The sequence below is a fragment of the Mustela erminea genome, chromosome 11 (assembly GCF_009829155.1).
Source record: "Mustela erminea isolate mMusErm1 chromosome 11, mMusErm1.Pri, whole genome shotgun sequence".
Classification (NCBI taxonomy): Eukaryota; Metazoa; Chordata; class Mammalia; order Carnivora; family Mustelidae; genus Mustela; species Mustela erminea.
In genome coordinates this window covers 28,458,844-28,482,043 of record NC_045624.1, presented here as the reverse complement: position 1 = coordinate 28,482,043, position 23,200 = coordinate 28,458,844, and the positions used below count along the sequence as shown (strand labels likewise).

The following is a 23,200-nucleotide window of genomic DNA, read 5'->3' as shown; positions in this document are numbered from 1 at the left end:
TCCCTGAATGGGAAGGTAGGAAGCAGATAAAGGAAGGAGGAAGGAAGAAGTGTTTCAGATCTACGAAATGGCATAAGCAAAAGCTCCATATTGGAGAAGTGTTAACTTTCACCTTCTGTTAAAATAAAAACACAACAAATTTTCGTAGAATATGTGTTTTTACTTGTTAAAATGCTAGAGGCTGACATTGTAATAATAACTGGACTTTTTGTCTCTCTCTGAAGTCTGCAGTTCAGAACCAGAAAATGTTCAAGCTGACCCAGAGAATTATACCAGCCTCCTTGTTACATGGGAGAGACCTCGAGTAGTTTATGACACCATGATTGAGAAATTTGCGGTTCTCTACCAGCAGTTAGAGGGAGAAGACCAAACCAAGCATGAATTTTTGACAGATGGCTATCAAGACTTGGTAACTATGAAGATCAGTTATTTCGTGTTTTGATAACATTGTGGTTTAATTTCCATGGAAAGAACTTAGAAGACTTTTTAATTATATCATGTACTGATAGCACTAGAATTTAGTGTTCAAGGTAAAAATTAGAAATGATTACATATTGTTGCCCTAAACTTTGTGTGAAACTCTCCAGTGCAGAGGAGAGGAAGCAGAAACTATACTAAATTAGGTCAAAACTTACAGGGAATTGCACTAGGTTCTTATTTGTCTTCAGTTACAGAAAGGTCCCAGCTTTGCCAACAACAGCATTATAGAGTAGACACTTATACAAGACTTAGGACCTAGAGTTCCTCTAGGGTAGTCTCTCTTTACAAATAAAGGGACTCAGAGAACAGTTAAATACCTTGACTGTGATCTCGCAGTTGTGGAAATAATTGAACCTGGAATCTCAGTGCTCTGATACTGTCATATATCATTGCCCCACCATAGTCTATCAGCAAGAGAAACTAGAGTAGGGGACTCTTTGCATCACATTCCCAAGTAACAGATGTGAAGTCAATTGAGTCGGAACTTTTGGAATCTGAGGCAGATTCCAAAGGAATCTGATCCACTCCCTTCTCCTTTCCACCCACGCACACACACTAAAGAAAATAAACTACAGTATGAAACAGTTGAATCACTGTATTATACACCTGAAACTAACATTGTATATTAACTAACTGGAATTAAAATTAAAACTTTTTTAAAAAGTTCAGGTTCCTTCTGTGACCTGATTATCTCAGTATTAAACTTTGTCTTGATAGGGAAACATTGGCCATAGATTGGGGTCTACTTGAGAACACCTTATCTGGGTATGGCCCTAGGAGAGCCCCAATGCAGGCCAAAGGCGTTACTGAACTGTGCATTCACACAGCTGGAGTCCCACCAGGTCGAGGAACCTGCATTTAAACAAAAACTGTCCTTGATACCATGGTGTTGAATATTGTATGGAAAAAACTGATAAAATACCTAATGACTTTTTAATCCAGGTGTCTAGAACAGAGATATTATGAACTATGCATGTCATGCAATTTTGAGAATACGCGATTTTTTCATTTCATAATGATGTTAAGAAAATAATAATTCTATTACTGTTTGGCTTATGTATTGTTATCATAAAGAGGTAGAGTGGTTTTTCATTGTATTTTTCACATTTGCCCTTTGCAAATGGTACATGTTTATTTGTCTAAGATATTAATTTGTAGTTTAGGGTACTCATTTAAGAATCTGATGAGTTCTAGTTAAAAATAAAACTTTCTAAAACTAAAATTGATTTTTCAAAAAAAACAAACAAACAAAAGCCTAATTCGCAAATATCACAAGTTCAATTTAACAACATTGTGGTTCTTCTTAGATTAATAAAATATATTTTCCATTAACAGATGAGAAAATGTTTTCTAAATTCAGATGTCTGTTATGTAAGTGTCCTGTTGAGAATAATACATCAATATAACTACTGACATCTTTCTTTTAGGGTGCTATTCTCAATAATTTACTACCCAATATGAGTTATGTGCTTCAGATTGTAGCCATTTGCACTAATGGCTTATACGGAAAGTACAGTGACCAGCTTATTGTTGACATGCCTTCTGATGACCCAGGTAAGTCCCCTGTTATGCCTTTATATCTACAACAATTGAGGCTAGTTTAGTTATAGGATACAATGGTGCTTTATCTCTGAATTTATATTGTTTTGGCCAGAAGGCAAAATGATTGTTTTGGGGTTTTTTTTGGTTTTTTTTTTTTTTTTGGTCTGGATCATCAGCTAATTTTTTGAAGCATGGAAACCATTTTCACTCAAAAGATCTGGTGCAGGACAATAAGTAAATTTATTCTAAATGTTGACGTTTTCTGTTTGTGAAATAAGAACAGCAAAATCTGTTGTTATGTCTGTAATGGTCATCAAGTGAAAATACCCATGTAAATATTAAGACTTCTATTTTGATAATGAAGAATTGATTTCATTTGTGTTCATTTCCTTTTTCAGCCCCCAAAGCATTTTGTAGTAAGTATATACGTGATCATAAGATCATGTGAGGTACTTTGACATATTTATACAAAACATCTAATAGTTTGTCTTGGGTCCTTTCTTTTTTCTTTCTTTTTTTTAAATGATATGTGTATCTTAGGTATTTTCTCTCACTTTCTATAATTCTGTGTGAAGGGGTTAGAGTGCTTTCCTCTTAGTTGGTTTGCCAGGATTGTTTCACAAAGTGAAGCAAAGATGTTGCTTCTAATGGTATTTTATTTGCATGCATTTTTCTGTAAGTATTATGGGAAATTTTGATCTAAAACCTTATGCGATAATTAAAGAAAGTGCAGACCATGATAATTTGACAATTTACAAATGTATATAATTAAAGCCTTCCTTTTGTTAGCATAAACAGTTTTAAGGTAAGAGAATGGAATTATGCATGTATGTATATGTGTATATTTATATACATATAGACCTCATGCTTATGCATATTCATAAATACATGCAAACGTGCATACACAAATGTAAATATTCTGTGGTCATCCCATCATACCATGAGTCAACTCACTGATATTTTTATACATTTTTAATGGATGGTAATATATTAATTAAAGCCTATTCCAGTTTGCTGTATTGAAGAAACACTGGTATGCTGATGAGCCTTTGGTCTCTATGATACAGCAAGGACTTTGCTCCATTACAAGCTTGTTCATGGATTACCTCAACTGGGGTGTTCTCACTAGTTAAATTTTTAAGCTAAAGTATGTTTGTCAGAGCATTAGATGATAGATTATGTATCCTCCTAAACCGTAGGCTGCAGAACTTGCCCAGATATTTCCCAGATTAAAATGTGGATGGCTATTGACTATTACGACTATCACGATGGCAGTGTCACTATTTAATATTTCTTAGGGTCTGCCTCATGGCCTGGGTATAATGTATTGTTTTTATTTAGCATTGATTTTCAGAAGGAGGTTATTGTTAAACAGAATGTGAGCTCTAAATCTTATGGAAACTTGAGCACCCAGTTAATTGGCCCGTTAGCAGTTATCCCATACCGTGCGCCCCCACTGGCTGTCCTCCCTCCCCAAAGTTCCCCACATGGATCCACCCAGAAAATGACGTGTTTAACATAGCAACGTTGACTATATTGGGCCAATGTCGTATGTGAATTGATGAAATCTGGCGTATAAAAATCCCCCTGAATGCTGTTGTGTATTTTAGGGTATGAATTATGTTAAATACATTCACTTAATTTGCTACTGTCATTTAATTATACCACTCTCATTTCTGCCCATAAAACAATTTCCCAGGAGTTTACAAAAAATAATTACTTCTAGCTATTTGTGGCATGTCTTTCGGACTCTATCCACTATGTCAGAATTTTAAACTTTAGGAATTTTTTTCTCTTTTTATGTTGGTGAGATGCTTATTGCATAAAGAAAAACAGACTGAATGTTTATTTTCTGCAGAAGTGATTTCTGAGTGCTCCTGTCCAACTGAGTCTCTATTGGCCCAAAGTACAACATCCTTGTATCATATGTAGCATTTATATGTAATAACAAACATTGTAACTTGATTTCCATTTATTCAAAGGCTGAGGACACTGTTGTGTCCTCAGATATGAGGATTTATTATGAGATATGAATTTGGGCATAGCATTTAATCTCCATGGATATCTCACTCCCTTAAAGCACTTTATACAGTAATGATGTTTTAGTAAAAGATGGTATTTGATTTGATGTTCCACTATGATATTCCTCTTCCAAGCTAATGTTAAAAACTTACATAAGTTAGTCCTTAATTATTTCTACCAAAAAGCCCTCCGTCAAAAGCCAACTTACCCAATATTTGGGGTCTTCTTATTTTTCATAAAGAAGACATTTGTTCTTTTAGAACTCATTTTTCCTGATCTAAAAGGTGGTAGTGGCATTTCAATTCATATATTTCCAATTTGTTATTAAAACTACATTATCTTAAATATTGTTTCTGTGGTAAATATATCACAGTAAAAATCTTGACCAAAGTACTCTCTTGTGGTTTAGTGTGATGATATCTACAAGATTTGTGAGTTTTATGATTTATGTGGCTAATGGAGATATAGGTGGCCTTTGAGTTTGCTGCTTATTTCATCGTTTTTATTAGTACCATTTCATCCTGTTAATCATGTTGTTCATTAACTTAGTACTATTATAATGTATCCTATTGAATTATTTATTATTATTTCAGATAAGCTTTCTTCTAAATACTGTGTGTAGTTTTTTGCTTTTGTTAAAAATAGATGAAGGAGGTCATTTTATAGCTGCCTCATTCTTTCAATGGTAGATTTCAAATATTTTAATCCATATCCATGAAAGAAAACTCAACCTTCCAAACTGTGAGTTTAACTTGGGCTAATTTGATTGTTGTTTGTGCATTTTAATTACACTTGTGTACCGCAATGTCACCATAAGACTAGTGGCCATGAAACATTACTACAAATTGCCATTTTCAAATACATGCATAAATTTATATTAAGAAACAATTTGATTTTGTCCAGGAAATCTTGTTAAGGTTAAACTGAAATGTATATTCTTTGTAGAAAATTATATTTATGAATAAGTAATTCATAAATCTATTTATTTCATTATAACTAAAATAATTGTATCATTTCTACATAGAGTTAGTTATTATACAATTATAGAGGAAATTATTTAAGTACATGTTGTAGGGCCTTGATAATTGTATGTGTCAAATTTAAATGCATGGTGAATTAGATCAACACATTTTTCTGTTGTTGTGTGCTTTTCAGTCATATTATAGTTGTGTTTGTTCAATCACTATACATTTGTCCTTTCTCTGCTGTACCATCCTGTGCTATGGGTGTTATTATATAATAATATTTGAAATCACAGTTTGAAGAGATTGCAGTCTACATTGCTTTGCCCTTTTGCACTGTGAAACTTGGCTTCCTTGAATTAAATAAGCCTTGCCTGCCAACCGACGTCAGTGTTGCTTTTTTGTGTTATGGAATATTATTGTGTGACTAACGTGTTTTTTTAGAAAACTTAACATTACATGTGCCTCCAAAACCAGAATGAATCAATTGCTTTTGTTCAGTTATCACACTTAAACGTGAATTTTAAGTGTTCACTAGAAAGAAAAAATATTAACCATCTTTACTGTTGGACATTTTATAGCCTTCATGCAGTCTGTTTTGAGAACGTGAACGAGAAGACTGTAAACTAGTATAATTTTGAACAACGTAATGTATCAGTATTGCCTGAATCAGGTCAGTGGCTACTGAAACAGCAGTTGTTTGTGAGGAAGCAGCTGGCCAGAGGGCACCCAGTATGAGATCTTGTGCCCATCACCAGAATGACACCTTGGGTGCTGGGAACTCTCCGAGTTAGAAATATGGCCTCAGAATCTCCAGGAAGAGAGGAAACATTTTCTAAAATTATTTTATTTCCAAATTGTTCTGAAGAGGCCCAGGAGCAGATTTTTGGACTATAATGGGGAAGAAGTATTCCAGGGCAACCCCAGAATTTTGGTCAATTTGAATAATCAAATTGGAAACCAAAACGAAGATCCTTCGAAGTGGGTTAATACTTACAGATATGAAGTCATCCACGCTTGGGGTATTTACCCATGAGAGTGCCATGAAGCAAAGAGGGACCCAAGGACTGCTTGGAGCCATACATTCTGCCCCTCGGGCCTAAAGCAGGCCCAGAGGAAATGTCTCACTTCTTATAGGGGTGAACAGTAAAGCTAGTTTTTGTAGAACTCATTGATACTCTTCAGGGGAAATGACTGGGTAAAATCATGTATTCTAACTTACAAGAACCCAAATCCTTATAGTCAGTTTGTGCTGTGGTGAAGGGATAAAAATAGATCCCATGCAATGACATACTCTGAGAATATAGAAAGAAAAGGAAGTCAGTCCTTAATGTGGTAATTATATATACCCTACCCCAGCCTTGACAATCAGTAAGAAAATGTTTTTGCCCATTAGAAATATGAAGTTAGGTAAACTTAGATCATGGTTTGCTTGCTTGTTTTTTTTTTTTTTTTTGTTTGGTTCATTGGTTTTTTTTTTTTTTTTTAGATTTTATTTATTTATTCGATAGACAGAGATCACAAGTAGGCAGAGAGGCAGGCAGAGAAAGAGAGGGAGGGGGAAACAGGCTCCCTGCTGAGCAGAGAGCCCAATATGGGGCTCGATCCCAGAACCCTGGGATCATGACCTGAGCTGAAGGCAGAGGTTTTAACCCACTGAGCCGCCCAGGTGCCCCATGCTTGCTTGTTTTTAATTTTTAAAACATTTCCTTAATCATGTTGAAGAGAACGGATTATCACTGAGACTTTTTTCCCCACAAAGACAAATTTTTTTCCCACAGAGAAAAATTGACAGTATCATATAAGTATCACTAGCAAATATTTGTTAAGACTTGCCCTTATTAATATTAAAATATTTTAAAAGTACATGAAAAGGTGTAACTCCATTTAGAAGCATTTCAGTAAAATTATGCATTGTGTTACAGGCTGAATTTGAAGGCTTTCATGTCCATGAACTTCTCTAATTGTAGTTTATAGAAAATCATATGAAGGTTCTTGTTTGTCTTTTACAGTTTCACTGCATCCATCCCGTCTTTAAACTCACCTGTACTGATTTCCTTGGAGGTTATAGAGACACAAATGTTTAAAACTATTGAAATCAGTTTAATTTTAAAACATAAAGAATAAAGAGCATGAAAAATAGAAAATGGAGAACATTAATGATCCAAATAAAGGATCCAGACTCTTTCATGGTTGGTTTTAACAAGAAAGAAAAAAAAAATAGAGTATTGAAATTTAACTCAGGGCTAAATTAACATTGTTCAGGGTAAGTAACTTTGAGATAGCCAAAGAGTCAAAGGTATTAATTTTATCTAACTTCTCCTGAGAGGGTGAATCACTTCTCAATTTTTCTTGACTCCTCTAAGTACAATCCATGCTTAGGACTACGTGATGGTCTTATATTTCTTGCTTTTTTTTTTTTTTTTAGGGTCTTACATTTCTTAATGCCTAGAAATTTTCTGATAAAAATAAACTCAAAAAAGTCTGTGGGTTTTTTTTTTTAACTTTTCTGTATGTATATTTTATTTTATTTTTTATTTTTTTATTATGTTCCATTAGCCAACATATAGTACATCATTAGTTTTTGATGTAGTGTTCAACAATTCATTAGCTGCATATAATACCCCGTGCTCATCACCACAAGTGCCCTCTGTAATCCCCATCACCCAGTTACCCTATCCTCCCACTGCCTTCCCTCCCATAACCCTCAGTTTGAGTCCCGGAGTCTAAAGTCTCTCATGGTTTGTCTCCCTCTCTGATGGCTTCCCGTTCCGTTTTCCCTCCCTTGCCCTGTGATCCTATTCCTAATGTTCCACATCTGAGTGAAACCAAATGATAATTGTCTATGATAATTGTCTCTTTCTGACTGACTGACTTCACTCCGCATAATCCCCTCCAGTCCCGTCCATGTTGATACAAATGGTGGGTATTCATCCTTTCTGATCGCCGAGTAATACCCCATTGTGTATATGAACCACATCTTCTTTATCCATTCGTCTGTTGAAGGACTTCTCGGCTCCTTCCACAGTTTGGCTATTGTGGGGGGGTGGGGGGGATAAAGGAAAGAAAGGAAGCCTGTGTTACAAAACAGGCCTGGATGTGATCAACATTTCATGTTAATTCACTTTGAAAACTTTAGAGCTTATGCATTTCCCGGGAGGATACCTAGAGGTATAAAGCCTAGAACAGAAGCAGCCTTGGGATAGTGAAGAGCATGAATTTTGGAGATGGAGTGAGATGCTTTAGAAGCTTTCTTTTAATAATGCTCAACTCAAGCTGAAGCCATTGCAGCCCGGATGAAGCGTGAGGAACAGTGCTTCTCCCGTGGGCCCCTCCGTAATTTGGCATCGGGTCTAGAATCCTCGTTGGAGAGAGAACCAGCTCCTAATCTTTCCTCACATTTGCTGACAGGTTTTGTTTCAGGACTGAGATATCCATGTCCTGGAGATAGACTGATTCTGGTCATTGGGAACTGCAGGCTTGAACGATCCTGGCCAGTGCGTTGTTTGCGTAGACAGCACTACTGAGTTTCCCTGGGGAGGAGGGCCTGGAGTGACTCTGGTCAGTCGTTCCTGTCCATTTGGTGTGACACCCTGTGTACATATATATTAGCGTGAGCCCAGATTCACAGTAGTAAAGGAATCATGTGACCCTCAACCAGAAGAGGAACTGAAGGAATAAGTAGCTGAACAAGAAAATAAATCGTGTCAATTCTTTTTTGTTGTTAAGATTTTATTTATGTATTTGAGAGAAAGAGTGAGCGAATGAGAGAGAGAAAGAGCACACATGTAGGGGGAGAGGGAGAAGCAGGCTCCCCACCAAGCAGGGTGCCTGATGCAGGGCCCGATCCCAGGATCCTGGGATCATGACCTGAGCCGAAAGCAGACGCTTAACCGACTGAGCCACCCAGGCGCCCCTAAATCCTGTCAATTCTCTCCCTAATCCCTGGCATTGCACGAACTATCAGCCCTGCTAAGGATGAAGCTCTACACGGATGAAAAATTATTTCAGTTTTTTATACTCAGTAATATCAGCCTGTCTGCCTCTCCCTTCTTAGCTTTACTCCCACACAGAGGGGAGGGGGAAGGAGAAGGGAGTTGGAGTCGAGGATAGAGATAAAGGTTTTGAATGCAGTTTCAGATAGCTGTGCGTAACGGTGTGTTATGTAGTATTCAATAATATTGAAACCTAAAATCTGAAATTTTTATTTTTGGAGATTTTGTATTTTCAAAGCTAACAAGTCTTTTTTTTTTTTTTTTTTTTTTTCCTCTCTCTCTCTCCCCTTTCCATCCAAAGGTAAACCTGCAGGGTTGGAATTGTTGGATAAACATTTTAATAATTTTGTTTTTGATTTCGTAGAACTTGACCTCTTCCCTGAATTAATTGGAACTGAAGAAATAGTCAAGGTATTGTAGCTATTTTTATATTAACATGTTATAAAATTAAAAAGTCTTTTTTCAGTGATTGGTTAAGTTTCAGATGTTGCATCAATCAAAGTTCGTGATGCATTATTCATCGTACGGTTAGTTGCTGAGCTCTGTAGACGGCCACGTAATTGATACACAGGATTCTTCCCTGGAAGAACTGGAAGAGACTTTGATAGAATCATAAAAATAACAAAAAGGGATGATGATGAAAAAAATGAACTTTAAAGATAATTATAGCTATAAACTAAATCTATAATTTAGAATTTTTTCAGTGTTCAAGTTTTTTCTGAAAGACTAATATTTAACCAGTTCTTAATATTTCTACAGATTATTTATAAATACTTTAATGATTGACAGATTGATAATAAATATGAGCACAAATACAAGTTGTATATGTTCTTTTGCCCATTCAATATAAATAATTGTGTTTGGATTGTTCATCTGATGAGTGTCTGTTGCTAGCATAATGTCTTATATGTAGGTATTCAAGAATATTTATAAATTTTAACATCGTCTTAGTTTTTAAAATAGAGAAGATATGGTGGATGCACCTTCTGTTTCATCCTCAGCCAAAATGTACTGTTCATCCTAACTGAGATTATATGTTAAATCCAGGTGCTATTCTTAATGTCGTATGAATGTATGCATATGTACACGTGTGCATGAGGTCACAGAGTGTGGTAACTAATGCTGCCATGTGGCAATAGATGGCAGTTAGATTGTGTTCTCAAATGTATAATTGTCTCAATAATTTATATATCTTATGGCACTTCCCTCCTGCGAAGGATTATTTTATCAAAGTGAGCCATCTACCTTTCAACAAGAGTTCACAAAATTCAGCTAAAGGTATCTTTGTGTGTGTGTGTGTGTGTGTGTGTGCACATGGATAGGTGTCTACCTAGAAATGATCACCAGGTTGCAGACTGACAGCTTCTCATGGTATCTTCACATGGCAGTGAACAGAGCAGAAGAAGCAAGCTCTCTCATGATTCTGACTATAAGGACATTAATCCCATTCATGAAGGCTCTACCCTTAAGACCTCACCTAATTTCAGTTACTTCCAAAGGCCTCAGTTCCTAATACTGTCCCTTTGAGGGGTAGGATTTCAGCATACAGCCTGGGGGGAGGGCATAAATGCTTCGTCCATAATACTAGTCACTACCATTGATTCATGCAGGCGTGAATGATGGAGGTTGGCAGATTCCTGGAATTACAGATGTAATGGTTGCTAAAACTGAATTTGGAAGTGAATAGTTTGGGGGATGTTTCTTAGATTGCCTTCAAATAAAAATGCATTACTTTGAAGGAAAAAATATCTCCAGCATGATCAAGGCCTTACAGTAAAATTTTCTAAGTCGAAGCTGTGAAGAATTACAGGTGTGACACAGTTCAAAACCATAGTGGAAGAGAGATTCACAGTAACTCTGTAAGAAAATGTAGGGAGTATACATTAAAATATTTGTGGTTTCAGGTATGTATAAAGTAATCATAGAGAACGAATGATCTGTTCTTCTTGAAATGTTGACATGAGGTCACGTGACTTCATAGGTAGCATTAATAAATGGTGCATCATTTTTTTAAAGACTTGTATTTTTAGAGAGAAAGAGGGAGAGTACACATGCGCGAGTGGTGGGGGGGAGGGGCAGAGGGAGAGCTTCTTAGGCTCAGTGAGCCTAGAGCATGGTGTGGGGCTCGATTCCATTACTCTGAGATTACAACCTGAGCCAAAACCAAGAGTTGAGCGCCTAACCAACTGTGCCACCCAGGCATCCCCATCTTCATTGGATTCTGAGAGTTATCTGAACATGGTTTAAGATTCAGATTCTTTCCATGATACTGGTTTAGTTCTTACAAATTTGTACTCTGTCAGCTTTCTTCTTTTAAGGGACGTGACTTTAAAAGATCTAATAAATGACAGTGTTAGCAAACTGGCAAAATCATATCCCATGTGGACTAAAAATGCCATGTATCTTTAGTTTAGTATCTTTAGTTTAGTTTTCTTTTTTTTTTAATATTTTATTTATTTATTTGACAGACAGAGATCACAAGTAGGAAAGACGCAGGCAGAGAGAGAGGGAGGGTAGCAGGCTCCCCGCTAAACAGAGAGCCCGATGCAGGACTCGATCCAAGGACCCTGAGATCATAACCTGAGCCAAAGGCAGAGGCTTTAACCCACTGAGACACCCAGGCACCCCTGCAGTTTAGTTTTCTAAGCATATGATTAGATGTATTATAAAATGCACAGTTAAAAAAAGGGGAAAAAAAAAGAGCAGAAAGCATGGGTCTTGACTGACCTTTAGCTGGAACACTCCTGGGCCATTACAGGGACAAGTGTTCCTAGAAGATCTGGGTCACCTGAATGGTGTTTCTAAGGAAAACACAAAATTAAATAACTAGTGCTAGAAGCATACTTTGACAATTTGTCTTTAACAAAATGTCTGCCCATGGGGGCGCCTGGGTGTCTCAGTCAGTTAAGCGTCCGATTCTTGGTTTTGGCCCAGGACATGATCTCAGGGTCCTGAGATCAAGCTCCCTGAGATCAGTATCTGCTTGTCTCCTCTCCCTCTGCTCCTCCCCTCCACCCTCTCTCTCAAATAAATAAATAAAAAATTTTTAAAAAATAATATATGTTAATTCATTGAGTTTAAATAAAATAAAATAAAAAATAACTATAATAAAATATCTGCCTATGTCTTGAGTGGAAACATTTATTTATTACGTTTTAAAAAGATTTTGTTTGTTCTGCTCGCTTAGGCAGCACATATACTAAAAAGATTTTGTTTGTTTATTTATTTACTTACTTACTTATCAGAGAGAGAGACACAGCAAGAGAGGGAAGGCAAGCAGGGAGAGTGGAGAGGGAGAAGCAGGCTTCCCGCCAAGCAAGGAGCCCAATGCAGGGCTAGATCCCAGGACCCCAGTATCATGAGCTGAAGGCAGATATCCAAGGACTGAGCCACCCAGTAGCCCCAGAGTGGAAAATATTTAAAACAAAATGAAAAACCAAAACTTCTTCTAGTCTTAAGTTTTCCTTTTGTGAGGGGTTAAAAATTACGATTTATTCTGAATGTAAACAGTGAAATATTCTGAATATGCAGCTCGTTACATCTTTGAAATAAATTGTTTCATTTCATATTATGAGAAGCTAATTGCTATTCAATTTGTTGCTGGATGAGCTGAACAGAGAAACATAATACAAAATAAGTACCATTTTAAGTAACACTATCAATAAATAAATTATAATGCACCTTTCTTTCAAAGCTGTGGTACCTACTAATTTAATTACTTTCACAGCATTAAAATAAAGACAGTCATAAATAGGAAGTTTTCATTAAGTTTAATGAAAACTAGTGTCCGTAGAACGTGGACGATAAAGGCTATAGGATAGAGACATGGCTTCTGTGGGATGGTGCTTTATGAGGAGAAGTTTCCACAAGTGAAGATGAACAGTATAATGCAGTATAAGCTTTATTAAGAAGTCTTTTTTTCTTATTTCCTTATGTTCCACTAAATCTTGTTTGCCTTTCAAAAGGAGGAAGAAGAGGGAAAAGACATTGGAGAAGACACTGTTGTAAATCCTGGTCGAGACAGTGCCTCAAACCAAATAAGGAGAAAGGAACTCCAGATTCCTACTACAACAAACTACAATCACGTAGGGACTAAATACAATGAGGCCAAGACTAACCGTTCCCCAACAAGAGGAAGTGACTTCTCTGGGAAGGGTCATATTCCCAACATATCTTTAGATTCCACTTCCCAACCAGTCACTGGATTAGCCCCCCAGAAAGATGTTACTTTGACTTCTCGGACTGTGACTAAAATGCCACCTCACCCTCTGGAAGGCAGTGCAGCCTCTTTAAATGACAGCTTGAAAACTCTTCTCAGGGTTCCACAAATGAACTTGACTGGGACCGTGGAATCTTTAAATACAGCTTCTATAACGGAATCTCAAGAAGTCTCTACTGATATCAGTGAGGATGAGAGTTTATTGACGAGTTTCAAGCTCGATACAGGAGCTGACGATTCTTCGGGCTCCAGTCCGGCAACTTCTTCTATGCCGTTCCTCTCTGAGAACATATCCCACGGGTATGTGTTTTCTTCCGAAAACCCAGAGGCGATCACATATGATGTCCTTCTACCAGAATCTACAAGAAATGCTTCCGAAGGGTCAGCCTCTTCGGGTTCGGAAGAATCTCTGAAGGATCCTTCCATTGACGGAAACGTGTGGTTTGTTAGCACCACAGATGTGGTAACACAAGCCGACGCTGGATCGGGCAGAGAGAGCCTTCTCCAGACTAACTACACCGAGATACGTACCGAGGAACCTGAGAAGACAGCTGAGTCTTCATCTCCGGGCCCGCTGGTGTCACAGGGTGCCCCGGTCACGGATCTGGAGATGCCACCTTATTCTACCTTTGCCTACTTCCCGACTGAGATAACCCCTCACGCGTTTACTCCATCCTCTGCGCAACAGGACTCGGTCCCCACTGTCAGCTTGGTACAGTCGCAGACGACTCAACCGGTGTACAATGGTGAGACACCTCTTCAACCTTTCTACAGTAGTGACATCTTTCCTCTAGTCACCCCTTTGTTGCTTGACAATCAGAGCCTCAACACTACCCCCGCTGCTTCAAGTAGTGATTCGGCCTTGCATGCTACGCCTGTATTTCCCAGTGTCGGTGTGTCATTTGACTCCATCCTGTCTTCCTATGATGGTGCGCCTTTGCTTCCATTTTCCTCTGCTTCCTTCAGTAGTGAATTGTTTCAGCACCTGTACACGGTTTCTCAGCTCCTCCCACGAGTTACTTCAGCTGTTGCGAGCGATAAGCTGTCCCTGCATGCTTCTCTGCCGGTGGCTGGGGGTGATTTGCTGTTAGAGGCCAGCCTTGCTCAATGTTCTGATGTGACGTCACATCAGCCCACTGCTCACGCTGCTTCGGAGACCTTGGAATTTGGCGGTAGTGAATCTGGTGTCCTTTACCAAACGCTTATGTTTTCTCACGCCGAACCACCCAGCAGTGATGTCGCGGTGCATGCACGTTCTTCGGGGCCTGAGCCTTCCCGTGCCTTATCTAGTCAGGAGGGCTCCCCACACTTCTTCACGGTGCCCCGCAGCTCGGCAGTCCCCGTGCATGGTTCTGTGGGTGTCTCTCTCCCGGCTCCCCCGTTTAGCAGCCCTAGCCACGCTCCGGCGCCTCCGTCTTCGTTCATAACCCCGACCGCGACCGCGTCCTTGCTGCCACCTCCTCCCGGCCCCTCCGGGGATGGGGAGTGGTCCGCAGCCTCCTCCGATAGTGAATTTCTTTTACCGGACACAGATGGCCTGACAGCCCTTAACGTGTCTTCACCTGTTTCTGTAGCTGAATTTACATACACAACATCTGTGTTTGGTGATGAGAATAAGCCGCTTTCGAAAAGTGACATAATGTATGGAAATGAGACTGAACTGCAGATTTCTTCTTTCAGTGAGCTGGTGTACCCTCCGGAAAGCACAGCCCCGCCCAACCTGTATGATACCCCAAATAAGTTGACCACGTCTTTACAAGAATCCCCCGTTTCCTTTTCTAGCACAAAGGGCTTGTTTCCAGGGTCTGTCGCTCCTCCTGCCACTAAGGTTTTTGAGCATGAAATTAGTCAAGCTCCGAAGAATACCTTTTCAGTTCCACCTGCCCATGCCGCCTCTCGAGCGTTCGGTGACACTTTGCTTAGACCTGCGCTCAGTGCGAGCTCAGAGCCAGGCTCCTCTGACCCCGCTTCTAGGGAAACATTAGCTGCTTCAACTCAGCTCTTCCTTCATGAGCCCTCGGCTCCTTTCCATGCTGACGTGTTGCTGCAGCCCTCTATTCAGGCTTCTGGTGTTGACTCGTTGCTTAAAACCGCTCTGCCCCCCTTGCCTAGTGAGCCACAATCGATCGAGACCCCCAAGGTCGATCCTGTTAGTTCTACGGTGTTGCGTCTCCTGGCCTCCAGCTCTGCTTGGAGCGAGAACACGCTGCTCGCTACGTCTGTGCCTGTTGCCCATGTACTGCCTGCTTCTAGCGCACACGCTGCTTCACCTCAAGGTTTAACCATTTCTTACGCGAGTGAGAGATACTTTGAACCAGTTTTGCTTGACGGCAAAAGTTCCCAGCAAATGGTACCTGAGTTGTTCCCAACTGCCGATCTGGAGATGAACCAGGCCTTTCTCCCGAAAGGAAGGCATGCGTTTGCTACTCCTGTTTTATCGATTGATGTGCCACCAGATACGCTTATAAATAAGCTCACGTATCCCGATGATGATTTCACCTCCACCAAGGGGTATGTCACTGACGAGGTGTCCGCTGGTAGCCCAGCCGTTGTCTCTGATACACCCGTAACTGCCGCTCGTCCTGTCCCTTTAGGAAGTGTGTATGTTTCCGTTCCAGCGGTTCCTCCCGTCGAAGATGCCGCTGTCCCCACAACCAAGTCACTGTTCCCTTCTCAGACAACTTCTGAGCTGATTCAGAGCGCCACCTCTGACGCTGATCCGGTGGGTGGTGGTGACGATGGTGATGTTGATGATTATGGTGATGATTATGATGACAGAGATAGAGACGGCTTATCCCTAAGTAAGTGTATGTCGTGCTCCTCCTATAGAGAATCGCAGGAAAAGGTCATGAATGATTCAGACACCCAAGAGAGCAATCTTGTGGATCAGAATAACCCAAGCTCATATTCACTATCTGAAAATTCTGACGAAGAAAATAAAGTCCCAGGTGACCTCTCAGCCAGTCAGACCGAGAGGGACAGGAGTCCCGATAAGTCACCACCAGCAAAGGTGCTTCCCCAAAAGCCCAGTGATGGAAAACAGCACAGTGACCTTCAGACGGGTAATGCCCTGCTTCCTTTCACTCCAGAATCCGAAGCGTGGGCCGTTGTTGCAAGTGATGAAGAGAGTGGATCAGGGCAAGCTCTCTCAGATAACCTGAATGATAATGAGACCTCCACAGATTTCAGTTTTCCAGACATTAATGAAAGAGATGTGGATGGGGTCCTGGAAGCAGTTGACTCAGAAATCACTCCCGGATCCCCACAGTCCTCGGCACCGACTGTGACTAGCAGGCACGCAGACGTATTCAACATTTCAGAGGCAGGTTAGTTATGGATCCCAGAGATAGACCACGGTGTGGTGGTTTTATTCCCCCAAAATAGAAAAATCACGGAAGGAGAAATTTGGTAAAGTGGCACATCACTTTGTTTTTTTCATCAAGACACTCAACAAGGCCATTTGCAGTTTTTTAAAGTGTGATTTTACTCATTGTGAATATTCAACACGTTTTGGTTAGTGGCTAGTTAAACATTTTTTATTTATTGTCAATTTTTCATATTCTGCAAAATGCTAGTTACACGCGGGAACAATTATGTGTGCGTAACGCATTTTTAGTATACTGCTTTTTAAATGATAGATTGGAGTGTGCTGTTCTGAGACAGTTTTAATTTTTATAGTCACTTATGTTCTAAAATAAGTTGTAACCTAATTTCATTGAATTATAAAATGGATTATTAAACTCCGATAAGTAATATGTCATAAACACCTCTCTGACCCACCCCACAGTAAAGGTATGATAATTTGCATATCCACCTCAGCCTGAGGACCTTTAAAAAAGCTCTGTTGCTGAGTTTTGAGAGTTAGTGGTAAGATTTTTTTTTTTTTTTTTAAAGAACGTTTTAATTTTTGTAGGTTGTCTTTGTTGGATTATCTTAATGTTGCCTAAAGAGGGCAGTGTGAACTAACAAGATACTTTCTACTTCGTACTTGTGTTTATACACCTTTCTAAGAAGTTAGATAACGGTCATTAATATGCAGAGTCTGTATAGGTATTGTATGACAAGATGTAAAACATTAGAACACTTTCTGTAGACATGCATTTCATTTGTTAATGTATCTTATGCAAATTAGTTTATTGGCCAGATGTTTCTTCGAGTAGATTCCTTGCAACCTATATATTACAGATGTTTGCTTTAAATGCCAATGGGGAGGAAAGGGCAATTCAGTGCCATTAGGCATAGGAAATACTAGATAATTTCATTGACTTGATCATAAGAATTTTATAATATGCTTTTATTAAATTTTAAGGAATTCTTTAGCAATGAAAATATTTCATTCTTAACATAGTAAGTCAAAAGATAGGTTCAGGTAACATCTTGCAATCTTATTGCATAAAAGCAGATATGTGCAAGCCAGATCAGAGAGATCAGTCTCATTAGGATTATTTTTCTCTTTGTTATTTCCATCCTTTCTGTTAGTCGTGTATTTTTTCCTTCAGTCAGTGCAGCAGCAATTAAAAGTTTGTACCTTTTGATAGAGAAGTTTTTCTACATTCTGACTTGATCCTATTTAACATTGCATTTCAGTTTAAACACACTCTGATATGTGAGAACTAGTAATGATTCTATAGGTCACTATATTCATTAGTGTTGCCATATACATAAATTATTGTCTGGCTTCAATTATAGTACTGGTTTTTTTATTTTTATTAGATTTATTTTAAAGACATATCAGGAATTCATCCTTTTTTTTCCTGTCTTACTAGGTAGTGACATCATCATTGCATCCTTGCTACGTTATGCTTTTACGGAGAAACTATATTGCAAAATGCCAACCCTAGAATTATGAATTCAAACTTTGTGATCTCTTATCATTGCACTAATTTGATTAATTATTAAGAGTGTGTTCTCCCACTGATGAGGAGAAAAACAGTAGGAATATAATTTCCAGTATCATCAGGTAACATAATTAATGGCATAACTAAGATCAGACAAGATTAGGGAAGAATTCTTGCCTGCTTTTAAAACTGTATCTACAAAAAATCATCTGTACTCTCTCTTACAAAGTAATGGAATATGGCTCTTTATCAAATGCGTACAGACTAATTTGAAACTTATTATTTTATTATGTACTTCTAGAATGTAGGATAATTTATAATACATGTTCCCTAAAACAAAATAGATAAGGCAAATACAAGTATCTGCAATTTATGAATGCATAAGGTGAGACCCGAGACACTAAGTTACTTGATTTAGGTCCTATAGGCAGTTAACACAAAACTGAGACTGGAATCATGTGTTATTGGTGTCTGTCTCTTGGAGACTTTGCTTTCGTTATCGAGGACAATAAAATATACATAATGCTTAATTTGTCATACCAAAATTATACTGTTTTATTCTAAAAATGTATTTTAAAGAATTAATCTTAACTTTGTTTACTGATCATCTATCACTAGATTCTTGTCTTATCCACATAGCTACTGGACCATATTGAAATAGGTCTTTTAGTCTCTGCTAATGACTCTAAAGATCAGTACAACTAGTTGTTCCTCATTACAGTATGTAAAGCAACCAGTTGATTGTACTTCCTTTTTTATGAATATATTTTTTTTAATTTGGGGGGATATATTTTATTTTATTTTTTTTTTTTTAAGGTAGTCTCTGCACCCAACCTGGGGCTTGAACTCATGACCCCGACATCAAGAGTTGCATACTCGACTGACTGAGCCAGCCAGGGGCCCCTGATTATCTATACTTTCATGTGGTATCTCATCTTGAATAAAAAACCTAGGTTTCCTAATATGTAATTACCATGGGTTTATCATTCTAACTCCTCAGTGAAAAAGTTTATTCTAAAATCAGATGTCCCAGAGAACTTATGAGTAAAGTCTGTTGCAAGTTTATGTTGTGTGCATGTGTGTATATAGTGCATGTGTATAGTGTGTGTGATATATATGGTAATTTGTTACATATGTTACGTGTTATATATCTCACATATATGTCACATATATGATCAGACCTATCTCATATATGTGTATGTGCATACATATACACAAATGGTATATGTGTCTCCATGCATGCATGCATATATATACACATATATACCTATATACATATTTCTATAATTATTTGTGGTCACTGAAGACCACCGTAACTATATAAGCTCACTTTGTATGTAAATTAATGTACATTATTGGTTCTCAAACATGAATGTGGATCAAAATCACCTGGAAGACTTGTTAAAACACAGATTGCTGGGTCTGACCTACAGAGTTTCTGTTCAGCAGCTTTGTGATGGTTGGCATGGGGCCCCAATTGGCCCCTGGCGATGCCGATGGCAATATTCTAACAAGTCCCTGGCGATGCCGATGGCAATATTCTGGGAACCACATTTCAAGAATGACTAATGATATTAACCACCATTTGTAATTTCTAGGTACCCGGGACTTTACTAAGTGGATTAGTTCATTGTTTAGCCACAGAATTTCCATTGAGGTAACAATCATTTTAATAGAAAAAATGTGAAGACAGTTATGTATTGAAACAAGATGCTTTCCTAAATTTTATAAAGAAACTTTCAGTGCTTTCACCATCAGAGTTTTTAGGCGTCTAGATGAGCCTCATCGCAGTGCGTAATGACCAGAGCATCTGACTGACAGAATAGAAGCTCAAGTCTGGTCTTCTCTCATGAGAGTACTAACTACAGCTCAGGGAGCAGTTGATTTACAGTATTCCCACTTTTTATTCAGTTTTATGATTTTTAATCCCACCTTTGGATTCTACTGTTTTCTAGCAAATGCATCCGTCATTGAGAGCAAATGTCTAGGGAAATTTGGGTGTCATTTGTCATACAAGAAATGTATCAGTGGATTAAATTCTTGACCTTTTCTGTTTCAATTTTCAGGAGGAAGCTACCATTTTAAATCTTAAGTTCTCTGCCGATAGATCTACTTCAGGGCTGTGTTGAGAAATTTGTTACTCTCAAATGTATCCTTAAATCTTTGAATTAAACCAATTCCCTTTGTCTCCTATCACTAAAGTGAGAAGCTTGGTATAAAAGCACCTCATGTGCCAGGAGCCTAGAAAGCAGTGTAGACTCCCATGGGGCCCTAGGAGGTTGTTCTTCCCGACTTTCTGCAGGCAGACACTACGAGCACTTTGTCGCAGTGTCAGCATCTCGTGGCAGAGCCGTTCTGATGTCCAGTTGTCTGGGCTCCCCACTGCCCACGCGTCACAGGAGAAGGGAAGCATTGTGACTAGCCACAGACACTCTGAAGTTCTGAAACTATTTTGAGCAACCTGGAAGGATGGCGCCAAATCATTGCAATTATTTTGAAATCATTGATATCGTGTGATATTGCATGATAATGCGTTCAACTGGTCACAAAAACAGTCATGTGTCGTCTTCAAAATTAACCCAAAGAAAATTTAACCTTTTCCGTAATTTACACTTGCATATTGGGAAAGAATTTCTTCCTTCCATCTATGTATTCCTTCAGTTCGCATGCAATAGTATTATTTCTGATAGAGAAAAATAGTTGATAAGAAGGGCATTCAAATTGACTCTGCAAAAGCAACCCACGTTTAAGTTTTTAACAGTTTTTAATAGTGTTCTGGGTTGAATGGTTATCCTAATGTAAGAAGGGTTATCCTAAGATTCCCTCTTTGTGAAAGTATTCATTAATTATTAATAAATTATTAATTGCTCTGAGCTACTTATTTAATTGGAGGAGTAGAAACATTAAAATTAAGTTTGGAAAACCAAGACTATATATGGTGCAGTAAGTAGCATTGTTTTTCCTGATCATTGTATTTATAAACTGGACAGTCTTCTTATTTTAGTAGTTCTGTTTTCTTTTAAGCAAGCTTTTCAAGGCAGTTTTATGCTCATTTCTTGCCACAGCACCCATACCTAGGTGCCAATCTCTGCTCTGATAGCCTGACTTCCTTTTATACTTTGTTTTACTTAAACTGGCTTGTAATTGTAGACATGCTTTGTGTCATAGATTTGAAATTGTCAAGGTAAGCAACAGCAATGAAGGTTGCAATTGCTCGGTTGAAAAATGTTGTGACTTTTTCTTAAGCTTAAATATCAACTCTCTCAATTTTCTCCGACTACAGAGGCCAGTAATAGTAGCCATGAGTCTCGTATTGGTCTAGCTGAGGGGCTGGAATCCGAGAAGAAGGCAGTTATACCCCTTGTGATCGTGTCAGCCCTGACTTTTATCTGTCTAGTGGTTCTTGTGGGTATTCTCATCTACTGGAGGTAAGTTGAGTGCTTGTTCTAGACATGTGTTTCATAAAGCTTAGATTTTGCCTGTTTTTTACCTGAAAGTTCTTCAAAGCGTATTCAGAATTCGTTTTACTTGAGAGCGCTGTTAATTTATCTATGAATAAGGTGATTTTGTAAATCCAGAGACATAAAAGATTTGACTGTTCTTCATACTTCCGTGAAACAAAGTTAAAATGGAGGAACTCTGGCTTCAGTTATTATATAATCCAGTATTTTGACAGCATACTTTCTTATTAATCTCATTAACATTCAGACATTATCATGACGTTCAACGTAAATCTAAGCTTCTCAGCCTAAATGCTCCAGCTGTTAATAATTTCAAAAGTTACTGTTTCAGAAAACATAATTTTTGATATAGTAAAAACATAGTTTATTTATAATAGGATTTTATCACATCAAACCTCATACTGATAACCAAAAACATTTTATGATTACATATAAGTGAAAATCAAGTAATTAAAATATGAATATAATGAGAAAATAAAGTTGATGGCTCTATTAAGATGCATGGAATTTAAAAATTAATTATAATTTGCCTTGGGGATGAAATACAGCTTTTCTATCATTGATTCCTATTAAGACACTTAAAGGACAAAGAAAATTGCACCCATCAGAAGCTTCCCTTCCCATAGCAAGCAGAACACACTGCAAATTAGGGAGTTTACTGGGGAAACAATGAAAGTCAGTAGAACTATTATAACTGTCTCTAAGAAAACAAAAACTTTATGACAATATAAGGAATCATAGCTTAGTAATTTCTTCCTATGTTTTAAAAGAGAATTTTGTTCAGAAGTTTTATAATTAATTCCTTTCTTTGCAACATCTTTCTGTGAGTTCATAGGACACTCTTTATGTGTTATCCTAAAATTGATTCCCTCAGTTTATTCAAAAATATTTACCGTGTTTACTATTTCCTATGTGTGCAGTACGATGTTGACTACTATGGGAAATATAAAAAATGAATGAATGAATGAGTGAGTGAATGAGAGTCACTATGGCTGGGAAATTTATGCTATTGAAAATTTTCCATGAAAAATTTATAACATACTATATCAATGAAATTGCTAATGGGAACAGTAGTCAGAGAACAAGGGATCTTGATAGTCCCAGAAGACAGCCGCAGCTGGGTAGGACTCAGAAAGCGGAGACAAAGGAGATGAGCCTTCCGGGCAGAAACACCGCAGGCCGGAAGGATGGAAAGCAGGGGGCAGCGGGGTGTGTCTGAGACAGTGAGATCTGGAGCATGTCATTGCATGTGGTTGGACATTGGTTGGCGAGGGTAGAATGTTTCCATGACCAGCTGTATTTCATCTCTGACTACCTTGACAGAAAAGAGTAAACTGCAGAGTACAGAGAACAGATCATACTTTTGTTATCACACATGAGTTGGGAGTCCGTTTTGTGTAGAACGTGATGCAAACAAAGCTGGTTTCTTCACTGATTCCTGTAATTGCCAGTGACTCTTTTTATGGAAGATTCTGTGCTCAGCAGAGTAGCATGAACCCCGTACACAATCCATAAATGCTTGCTCAACAAGAATTCATATTGCTTTTCTCCCTACTCCCCACTAAGTTTGTTGGCCAAACTTTTTACCAACACTGATTTTGTGTTTGTTCAGATTTCTGGTTTCTATCTCATCTGATTTTCCCTGCCAAACCAATTTTTGAAGTTAATTGGAATTAGAGTT

The 23,200-nt window shown here is 38.3% G+C and overlaps 1 protein-coding gene across 4 annotated transcripts in view; it reads left to right on the top strand.

The window, feature by feature from the left end:
* Positions 1–23,200, top strand: part of PTPRZ1 (protein tyrosine phosphatase receptor type Z1) — a 175,594-nt gene that overhangs the window by 116,215 nt on the left and 36,179 nt on the right. For 2 of the 4 annotated variants that reach the window (XM_032305162.1, XM_032305161.1), the window contains exons 9-13: positions 225–409; positions 1,908–2,034; positions 9,366–9,412; positions 12,967–16,546; positions 21,342–21,486. In XM_032305162.1, coding sequence (XP_032161053.1) covers positions 225–409; positions 1,908–2,034; positions 9,366–9,412; positions 12,967–16,546; positions 21,342–21,486 — 4,084 coding nt within the window. The remainder of the gene's footprint in view (positions 1–224; positions 410–1,907; positions 2,035–9,365; positions 9,413–12,966; positions 16,547–21,341; positions 21,487–23,200) is intronic. The other 2 variants (XM_032305164.1, XM_032305163.1) reach the window with 1 other exon arrangement.